Genomic DNA, 11,716 nt, shown 5'->3' on the forward strand with positions numbered 1-11,716 from the left:
ATCCGGATGGTTCCTTAACTCGCAAAAGGCTTGCCGACGCGTCTCAGTCTGGACTCGTCCTTTAGGCCGGCTTGACACGGTTACGAAAAGTCGCTAAGCGCTAAGCTCGTCAGCATCAAAGCTTCTCGTCGTGCGGCAGTAAAGGGATTACGAATCTGCTCGTTTAGCTGAATCCGTCCATTTCCACTCCCTTCGCCCGCTATCTTCCGCCTCTTCTCTTTCGCTCCGTTCTCTTCCGCGTCTCTTTTCCACACGGCGTCTTCTATACGTTAGCTCTCTTCGGGATTACAACGTTAATGCCTGGACAGGTGTGACCTACCATGGTTGGTAAATGTAGGATCCTTTAAATGTCCGGTAAAACGAGCCGGCGAATCAAAAGGATACTCTCGTTGAGACGGTTTCGTATCAAATGAAATATTGCTGCTGAGTGTGCAAATTTTACTTTGAGAATACATAGAGAAAATATAAAAATCATAATCTCCAAGAGTGAATGAAAGAGAAACTTTATCTTATTCATTATCGATTCATCACCTTCTTTTTGTCTAAGTTGAATAGATTGAGGGGAGAGTCTCGCGGGATATATTTCGCGAAGAAAGGCGAGGAAGAAGACAAGAATCTAGACGGAAATGCCGCCCGAGCCATTAGCATATCATGGCGGTGCTGGCAGCGGAAAGGTAAAGCGTGAGACAAACTATTCGGTCGAAGTATTAGCATTCCGGTTCGATTTATCGTTCTAACTTCAGGCGAGTAGGAAATCCCTATGCTCTCTTTAACGTAGCACGTATCTCGGTACATGTGCCGTACCGAGACTATTCTTGCTGGAGCTTATACATAACTCGTTAAACTTCCACCGAACGTAACTACCGTCTCTCTGTTATAATGCAACGAAATTTTCGCCTCGATGGAATAAGAATCCTTGCTTCCAGATATCAAAACTCGAAATTGACTATTCAGTACGAACTGTGCAAATGAATACAACTCTATTAATATAATTCTATCTTTCTCGTTACAGTATATACATGTTTTAAAGATATTTCCGAGTCATCTCTTTTATTTTTCTCCTTTTTCTCGTGAATTCTGGAATATAAGTTATGTGAAATAATTCTTGGCAGAGTTCAAAAACCTCGCGTTAAAGTTAAGTATTATTATACTTCATTCACGTTTCACATAAAGTACGGATTTTTAAAAATATATGTACAAATATTTTTGTGTATATAAGATTTTACTTTAAATCACATACTTAAACGGGTTGGTTTATTCAATATGGATATATATATATATATATATATATATATATATATATAGGATAGCTACAGAAATAACATGCACTGCAGAGATCTTGATATCGCATAACATATTTTACGTTAGATGCTTCTTATTCTATCAAATTTCTATCAAATTTTTCATAAAATTGTATTTTATCGACAAACTATTTCTGAACGTTATGTATTTTGAGTTTACGAATTCCCGGAAACAGAAATTATCTGTCATGCATAATAATTTTAGAAGAAAATTCTAAGACCTTTTCAATTCCATACAGTCAAGGAGAATAATTTGTCGAACCGAGAGAAAATCAATGCTTACTGTAATTTATAAGTAAAGAATCATAAATAGACATAAATTTCGATATCAATACAGATATAATAATGTATAAAAAGTTATAATAAATTGAAACTATTGCAAGCTTGATTTTACATCTTTTTCAATTAGTATAATTTGTGAACAAAATACGTTAATTTATATTTTGGAATAAAAAAAATTAATTTTTTTTTATATTCTGCATGACAAATTGCAAATTTTAAATTTATATTATCATATTTGAAGATTTTTATACACTATGTTGCAGTTGCGTAAACAGTAGTATGTAAAAAAATTAAAGATTTGTAATACCCACAAAAGGAATTATAAAGTAAGTAAGCTTTTGATGCTGTTTGTAATTCTAGGAATAATCACATTATTACAGAAGATGGCGCAACATAATGTGCATGTGTTAAATTTATATATCTCTCCATGTGCCATTCGCAGAATGCGCACATTTACAACAATGCAGACATTGTTTCCATCGTAATTATGCAAGGTGTTACATTAGAATAATCTGAATAATATGTAGATATGCATTAAAGAGATTATCTATGTTAAAACTTGCGCATTACCTAATCTTCTTAAATAAAATTATTTTTAGAAAATTTGATTTCCAAAATGCAAATTATGGTATAAAAATATAAACAAATGTATTAAACTTATCTTTTTTTTGTATTACACAGTACATAAAATTATAGACAGAATATTATCGAAGATTTTGATTTCTGGATTTATTAAATCTAAACTGAGTTTTACGTGCATAAAGTACAAAAATATAGCGTTGAACGTATTATTTGGCAAAAATCAAGCTTTTGAAACAATCATTATTTAATAAAACTTGAACTTCAAATGAAAATCATACTTGCATATAAAACGATTTTAATTACGTTTATTTCGACATGTGCGAACTTTCCAATTATAATCTAATTAGGGAACCTATTATTTAGATACATTTAGTTATATAGAATGTTCGATCGTTAAATCGAGAACATTCATATAGGAAATAATTACGTTCACTAATTGAATATATGTTAATGAGGATCGTATTCTTAATGAGTAATGTTCAATTTCCTCTTCAATGTGAAATAATGTTTCTACGACAGGTTAAATATAGTTAGTACATGAGCGTTTAATCTTACTTAGTACTTCAACGGTAAACTTTACAAATGCTCTGTGCTCTTTTTAACTTTCTGCAGTTTACCAGAATAAGAATTTTTCCTACATACGAGAATATGCATCTTTCTACTAAAAATAGAATCTACTAGTAAATCATTTGTAGTAACGATAAATAAAAGTCTTATTGAACACGCTTCTTTTAATAAAAGATTGCAAATGTTGTAGCATCTAAAAATATTTATTTAAATCTAATGTTATATTTTATGTAGTATTAATTTTAAGCAAAATGCAAAGATATATCGTTTTCGAATCTTTTCGTGGACAATTTATCTTCTATTAAATTTGTTCATGCGACATTGCCGTCGTGAAGTAATTTTTGACGTCAGAAATGAGTGTTTCCGTTGAAGTCTTTTCTACAAAATTCCGAATAAATATTCGCGCCAGCGAGACTTACAAGGCACTTTCGCGTAAATTGCGCTTAAATTACGAGTAAACGACGTGGATCAGGGTGCGAGTGGGTGGAACTAATAAAGGACCTCCCACATTTGTTCCTTTTTCTCGTTGCTCTATTGTGATGGAAGTAAACTGGCGGTGGCTTGTACGCGCGCTGTTCTTATCGCACCACTAAAATCTTGGTGATTACGTACGAACTCTCGCTGCCAAGGGTTCCTCTCACTGAACATGCGAAAAAAAAATAAAGTCTCATAAACGCCTCTCCAAAAGACTATAGCTGTTGGCTACGGCGGTCACGCCGCCTCTTGGAAAAAGGATTTTAAGTGGAAAATACTTTTCCACCGCGAATACGAAAGCCGGCACCTTGACACAAGGGGGATTATAACATCTCCCGCAGGTGTAATTTCCTTGTAAAAATCTATCTTATCCACACTGCAGAAAACACGTGCCATAATGTGTGAAAGAAACTTTTGGTACTTTCCATTGACTCTCAGGAAAATTAGAAATCAGAATATAGAATTATATTCTGATGTTGAAATGCTCCACCGTTGGAAACATCTAATCTGCTAAGTGATTTTTTGAAAATTAAATCGTATTTTTGACAATTGTCATCTGTAATTCACGCAAATAAATATGGAAGATAAAAAGCGTTAGCATTAAAAGTTTAGAATAGATTTAAATTAATTTAATATTTTTGATAGATCAATATGTTCTCGTGAATAAATCCAATTTGCATAACAAATAACATAATTTAATCAAATGATATGTGCATTTTACTGCATTAAACGGTTTTCTTTCGGTACATTAAAAATGCATCCCAAGATACCGATTCTTATATTCATACTTTCCTTCTATGGAGAAATTTCTTATTCTTCTATTTACTATGCGAAATAGAACGATTATCTATTTTAAATATGTAATGTATCTATTCAACAAAATGCGAAAAATAATGTAAAGAAGAATTTTTATTAACTTTTTAAAATAATAGTACATTTTGATCAACTATTTTAAATATTTATAGAGTTTTAGAAAAATTGAAAATTAAAAAAAACATTTTAATGACATATAAATATTAATAATATTAAAAATTTCTTTTAATAATATTACCTTAATATGTAGGATATATTTATTATACCGTGATAAAAGTCAAATAAAATAGGACTAATAAAAATAAAGCGTTAATGAATGGTGTAGAGGCAGAATAAGAAAGAAGAAAAGGTAAAGACGTAAAATCTTCGGATGATCCGCAACGCGGAAATCCTCGAATTCAATGTGGAATCTCGAACCTATTCGATCTCTCATCTGACTCGTTCCACCTCGTTATCTCGTAATAACTAGGAGCAAGATGAGGTGAGGAATAAGTAAAATAGGATGAAGAAATTGAAGGCGGCTTTAGAACCCTTCGACTGCTCGGTGACCGTATGATATCCTCATGAATTTCAAGTGACCTGTTTGATTCGACATCGTGGCCTGGACGTTATCCAACGTTTTATGTTTTAATTCCTCGCGTGCTTTTTTTATTTGGAAGATTGATTATTATAGATTTATTATAGTCATCATTGTTAAATCTATAATTCTATTCAAATGTCAAGCTTTTAGTTTTAAAGAGATAATTCTTTCTCATATATAAACTCGTTAGAATAGCCTATACCTTGTGAATTCTTCAGAATTTCTATTATTATTTTATTACTATTACTATTACTATTTTATTGATATATTAACAAATTGACACATTGAAAAATTAATAATAATATATATTAAAAATTATTTTTAGATAGTGTGAGGCATGTTACTTCAAGAACTTTTTTTAATGTTCACTCGAACAGTAATTTCTTCAACTATATACCTTTTATATCGCGATAAAATGGCAATTGAAACTATTGGACGCTTTTGATACACAGCCTGTGATTTTGCACTCAGTTATAGTATCTCGCTACAATTCAATTCTGATTGAAGTGATCGCTACTCCGCTGCAGAGCTTAGAAGAACTTCTAAGAGCTTCAGGAAAAATTTATAAAATAATGCGTAATTTTCTGCCTCATATATATAGTATATAACTATATTTAAAGAAATAAAGAGAAATATATAGAATATAAAAATTAATGAAAATTTATAGAGTGAATCATTTACAGATCACAGCAATTAAGACTTTGGCCGTATTTTTTGTTTCTGTGTGTTTTTTTTAAGTCTTTCTAGAAAATTTTAAGAGCATTTCCCCAAGATGATAAGATTAGCCTGTTTTCCCTAACTATGGCTGTTTCTGTTCAATTTTAGTCCGCAACCTATCATCGGTGAAATTTTCTTCTTTCGTAGCCACGCATCCCAAGGGGATGCACTAGGTTGGTTTGCGAATTGAACGATATCCAATAACGTCTAGGATAGAAGAAACTCGCATGTAAGAAAGTTGTAGCTGTATAAGTTATCGGAGAGTGTTATGTCACCTTAAAAGCAGGAACAACGCGTTAAGTACAGCAAACATCAGATATGCAATTTTATTATGGTATATAAAAAACTAACGATAACTTATTAATAACTTTGTTACTTTGTACTTTTTTGTTCTTGATTTCTTAAATTTAGAAATCTATGTCAAATGTTGGAAAAACTCATATGACATTACCAGCTCGTAGTAAAATTGTTTTTGTATTTATCAAAATCAGCTAGCTTGCTGATTAATTACATACATTTATCTCGGTACTTGTTGACAAATTGAGATAAAACGGCCTTCGTTTTTATCCCTCTCGAATAAGTGGGGTATTGTTCTTCTTTTCTCTTTTTCGTGCAGAATCTCTCACACGTTAACGGAGAATACCTTTACCTAGAAGACATTCCCGCATTCATTGACCTACATTGAGGTTGTAGGCGAAGACACAGGTATATAGACACAGCTTAATAGCGAGTTACTTATAAATAAGCTGATCTACACAGTTTCCATTAACCATAATGTCTATTGAACGGCTAATGTCCCTCTTGAAAAACTTAGAACGTATCAGGATTTTTTCATATGTCAATCCAAACGATACAAAAAATAGAAAATAAAAATATAATAAATCGATATGGCGACTTGACGATATGGCGACGTAAGTGCTTGATTCTAAAAATTTAAAAAGTGCTAAAAAGTTGTTGCCATGAGAGAAGTGGGTCGCGGGTCATGTTTCGTACAAAATAAAACAGAATGTACTACAGGATGAATTCTATTTCATCTTAATGAAGATTTATTCACGTTAGCGATATGAAAGAACATTCTCAGGTTATTGTTCTGTAATTATACAAAAAAGATTAATATTTGATAAAAATTTGTTAATAAATATTTTTATGGAAACTTTTCTCTATTCTAAAATAAACGTTTCAAAAAAAGTTTTTAAAATTTGATTATTGATGAAATTATTAAGTATTAAGTTGCACTTTATAGGACAATATACAACCTTTTTAATTATTTGATATATTGTAAAAAGATTTGTAATAATTGTAATTAAAAATAATATGTGCATAAAATCTGATACTATCTTTGATATTTGATTTATATTCATTATATATAATTATATATGATTTACATTCATTATCATAATTACAAATACATGCATGCTATTAAAAATATTGTTATATATTAGTTAAATATTGTTTTGCTATTTTATGAGAAAAATTACGAACTCTGTTTTTCTAACATTATTACGGTGGCGGTGACAACAAAATCCAGAAATATTATGAAGAAAGAAAAAGTAAATTTACGCTGCTTGATATGTAACGTGTAGTGTATGAGAGACATGTCTGAGGTAATATTTCTTTATCTTTTTACATTTCTTTCTGCCTTTATAACAGCGCTTTGCAATCCGTTACAATATGATGTGCAGCAATTTCAGCATTCTCCTAAATTGCATCACGTCATAGAAATTCCAATGTCCAATGATTTTCGAGCGACTCTAACAATTGTAATAATTTGTCTGAAGGTGCAAAGCACCGCCCAAATCCTGGCTCGTATCCGATAATTTCAGAACATTAATATCTCGTGTCAGGATAATCGATTCGGCCGATTCATTAATATCGTGAACTCGCAGACCGTCGACAACGGTCGACGGACGTTGACCATGACATAAAGCATGAACGCCACGTCCACGGGAAGTGGTTGCCAACTCGTCGTCTGGAGCCGGAAAGAGAAAGATTCGTCTTCGCTCTGTAATTCCCTCGTTCTACCTTCGTGCACTTAACCCATTTTTGTCTCGAGATCCTGCCTACCCGGAAAATACGAGCCGGCGGTGGGAACGAGAGGGAGCTTAACGATCCGCGGATTCTCGACCGATTACGGACCATTTTGCGATGGAGTACGGAAGCGGACATACGCTTTAATGCGCGCTATAATGTACGCGCGAAGAGATCGGAACGATCTCTCGGTCGAGAGATCGTCGATCTTTCAGTCTCTCATCTTTCTATACGGATGAGTATGCTTGATCCAAGCCGCGGATCGCACCGCTTTGTTAATAATGACGCGTAATTTATTGACGTACAATTAATGCGCCATTGCTCAGAGAGAAATCACTTAAAACAAGAAAAAGAAATGCAAGGGCAGAATTTCTTGACATAGTGGAAATATTGCACGACGTGACCGCTTTAGGGATCGTCACTTGAACTGGGTTAATGATCGCAACGAGAGATGATTTATAATGTTTAAGCCGTGCATTCATGGTAATAGAAGGTGATTTTTCAATGCTTTAGAGACAGTAGATTAGGCAAAGCAATAATTTCTAATATCGGTTCTTTCTCGGTTCATATTAAAATATTAAGATCCCTAAAGACGTGACCTAAATTACACGAAAATGACGGAGTGATTCAGCATCATCGCCGCTTTTCATCCATGCGACAGGTCGTTTGATGAATTTGGAATCAATTTTTCATATAACGAGTTTCATATAACGAGTCTCCACGGGAGCCATCATTTGTAATCTTTCAATGTCGCACACGCGATATAGAGTCTCATTGTAATATAATAATAATAAATTTTAATTTTAATTAGAAATAAAAGACGTCGTGAATTCTGCATTCTTTAAAACTGAACATCTTTAAGAATCACTAATTATTACTGATTAAATGTTATGCAAATCAAAATAGATTTTGATTCTTAAGATTTATCATCACGCATCGTTTCTCAAAAAGAAGGCACAAATTTCTTTGAGAACATTCTCTCAGGATCTGACTGATTTAATCGGCATGCCTTTAATTTTCTCGATTTAGTTGGGTCTTAAACGCTCGACTTCTCAGTAGAGCTCTAGAGAATCGGTGAAACGACTTACGACGTCGAAACTAGAATCCAGAGTTTGAACATAGATAGAATTAAAGTAGGATTATTGGACCTGAAATTAGTTTAGTAGAGGTTTTGAAGGATTCTTACTATCGCGAAATAAAAATTGCTTCGGTTTGAGTCTTTTGGGAAATACTTGTTTCCTTTTCGATGACCTCTATAAAAATTTTCAATTAACAGGAAGAGAGCACTATATACGATATATAAAAATATAAAATCATTATTAATGAAATAAATTTTTATTAAAAATTTTTTCGTCATTTTAAACGTAGATAATAATATTTAAATTTTGTCTTTATATAAGAAAGACATAAGAGAAAATAATTTTGCGACACGGTAAGATTTTTTATTTTTTCTTATCGATGGTGAGAAACCACTAAATACGACTGGCAGAAACGACGGCGTAAAAAAAGAGATAAAATAAGCAAGTGCACCCAGTGGAAACAAGGTCGGAATTCTCTGGCCTCCTCGTAGGATGGCTCTGGCTAATGTCAAGATAAATGCGATTTCCTGAAAACGGGAAACATCGGGCAGGGGTATTGCGGGGGCGCAAGTAGAAAAATATTGTTTGCCGCGAAAACTGGGGCGCACATCCTGAAGAAGGGTGTTAGTAGTGGTTCGACCACGAAGGCGTCACGCCAGTGGGGATTGAGGTGGAAAAAGCCAGAAGCGCGTCGGCTCTCATGCCGGAATAGCTTGCCAAAATTTTCAAGGCGTAAGGTTCGTTTTTAGAGCGGAATTACGGGGAGGAAGCTTTTAAAATAGGGTTACTTAAATTGGGTCACAAGGATCCGTGACTCAATGGAATAGCGTGGCGAAGTCTATAATATACGATTCTCTCGATGCATTTTCATATAATTATTTATTCATAATGATTTCGAGCGTTGTCCTCTTTTCTTTTTATCCGTTATTTCTCTACAATTTCGAAAAGTAATTCTGAAGTAAAAGAGAATTTTAAAAGAAAATATTCAAGAGAAGAAACGCACTTTTTGTTAATGCAATTTCTTAGGAAAATACGAGTGCTATAATTCTAGTAGAGAAAATTTATATTCCTCACTTTATATTTCTTTACGCGAAATTGAAAAGTGAACAGAAAGTGCGAAACATTTATTATGCAACCTTGAAACTTTTATGTCTTTAATAGCCATTAAACTTTTCCACCGCAGTAGCCATACAAAATGCAAATTTATAGAAGTGTATACGCAAGTAGCTCGATTGTTATCACTCGGCGATGCTCGCCCGCGAGACAATTATGCTCGAAATATTCACGATCGTTTATTGAACACTATTCTCTTCTCGAATACATAACGATTTCTCTGAAATTCCATTTATTCGGAGGATCGCGACAGCGACGCCCGTGTTTGCATTCTAGATATTGTTGAGCTTTCGCGACTATTTTCTGGGATTGGGAGATCGGGAATAGAGCCGGTGTTGCCGTCGCGATCGCTCAATGTCTAGCACATAGCTTTAGGCCAACGAGGACAACCTCAGGAGCTCGTTATCGTGGATGAATTCAATCCATCGCAGATGACAGTGAGCGACAGCGAATTCAAGCGACGCCGGCTAAGCCGCGTTCGGACTATCCATCTTGCTTCGGACAGTTGTATCTCCCGGTAATATCAAAGATACCGATCCAAGGAGGCACCAATGCCGCTTCCACCAGCGGAAGTTGCGCGTCTTTTCACGGATATCGGCTGGTTTACGGTCATTTCTCCCACGACTAACAATGTAATCATGTTACAGGTCGAACACATCGATCCACCGTGTATTCGAATCTTTGGGACGAAACCTGGTAGTAGCCAAGATACAAATTTAATAGACTGTTATAAGTTATCGCAGCGCGAAATTGCCACTCAGTAAAAATAAGGCGATACATTTCTACGGAATACGGAATATGTATTCTGACAAATATTTAGACAGATAAAAGACTTTATTACCTTATTAAGCACTTTGAAATTTATAAAGTTATGTTATTTCTTCGTTAGAAAAAGTTTCAAATATTTGCAATAATATATATCAACAACATTTCACATACGTTTTGATAAATGATAAGGCATTTTTTTATTACAACTCATAGAGCATCTGCCAAAAATGCTATCTTGCGATCAATGAATTTCATTTTCATTTTGAGATAAATAATTTCAATCATATACATTATGTCGGTAAAATATTAGCTGAATTGTTTAAGATATCTAGTTCTCGTTTTAACGGCTTTTATTAGTCTATACATTTCATTTGAACAGGCGGTATTCCGAACCTCCAGCATTAGCACTTTCCCAGCTATGTCCCTGCGATATTTTCATTCTGCCTTTGGCGATAGTTTCTGTGACCTCGACACGAATATATTTGGCATCTCCACTTTAACAGATAGATAATATCGGTAACGGAACTCGTCGATTTTTCCTCATGCCAACTGTCCTCGCGTTCATGCTCATTTACTTCAAGATGCCTCCCATGTGAATCTTCCATGTTTCAACAAATTCCAACAGATTTGGAAACTAGTTTACGAGTTGCTGCCCTTTCGCGAGAATGCACTTGGGAATCTTAAACTCTTGCATAAAGTTCTTCGGTATATCTGCTTGCAAGCTTTATAATTTCATTGCGCAATTTACCAAAGAGAACATGAACTTGAAGCGAACAAGGAATTGCGTAAAACATAAAGTTTCAAACGTGTCTGGATTATCCTATATTATCTCTATTCGACAACGAGCAGTTTGCTTAGTATTGACAGCGTGTTGATATATAAACGCGAACTTCATTTCAATCTTGTATACAAAGTTGTTGAATTTAAAGGAGAAAACGTCAAAATTGCATTGATATGATATTTCCTTTAATATTATCAACTGTAAAAGGCAACAAATAATATTTAATTTGCAGAATATCAGTTTCGCGATTTGTGCTGCGTAAACACAATCTTTGTACGAATTATTTGTCGATAATAATGTTTCTTTTTTACGGAATTGTATGCTTTTTCTCTTTTTTTCATTATCGCCAAACAAATTGCTTGTCGATTTAAAGTACATTTACAAAGCGAATAAATTTGACCCTTACCCTTTCTATATGGCCGCCACTAACGACCTCCGGCGTGTTAACACAGACTACTCTTTTCAAGCGTAGTTTGTTAACGTGAAAGGCCGAGCCGTAACAATACATCAACACCATCGTCGTCGGGAAGTAAAAACAGCAACATGCCAGGATCCTGAAAAAGGAGATATGATAAAAAGCATTTTCCGGTCCAGAAAAGCAATAATTAGCGCATCACACGCGAGCAGAAAT

At 34.1% G+C, this 11,716-nt stretch overlaps 1 protein-coding gene and 1 long non-coding RNA gene across 5 annotated transcripts in view; one reads left to right on the forward strand and one right to left on the reverse strand.

Moving 5' to 3' along the window:
- The window catches only part of LOC148937964 (uncharacterized), a 29,078-nt gene that overhangs the window by 15,483 nt on the left and 1,879 nt on the right, over positions 1-11,716 (forward strand). The gene's annotated exons all lie outside the window — the stretch shown is intronic.
- The window catches only part of LOC105432487 (trace amine-associated receptor 9), a 62,332-nt gene that overhangs the window by 10,936 nt on the left and 39,680 nt on the right, over positions 1-11,716 (reverse strand). For all 4 annotated transcript variants that reach the window (XM_089070744.1, XM_089070743.1, XM_089070736.1 and 1 more), the window contains one exon: positions 11,492-11,639. In XM_089070744.1, the coding sequence (XP_088926870.1) occupies positions 11,492-11,639 (148 nt within the window). The remainder of the gene's footprint in view (positions 1-11,491; positions 11,640-11,716) is intronic.

The sequence above is a fragment of the Pogonomyrmex barbatus genome, unplaced genomic scaffold, assembly GCF_055798465.1.
Source record: "Pogonomyrmex barbatus isolate J1 unplaced genomic scaffold, ASM5579846v1 scaffold1, whole genome shotgun sequence".
In the NCBI taxonomy this organism is placed as follows: domain Eukaryota; kingdom Metazoa; phylum Arthropoda; class Insecta; order Hymenoptera; family Formicidae; genus Pogonomyrmex; species Pogonomyrmex barbatus.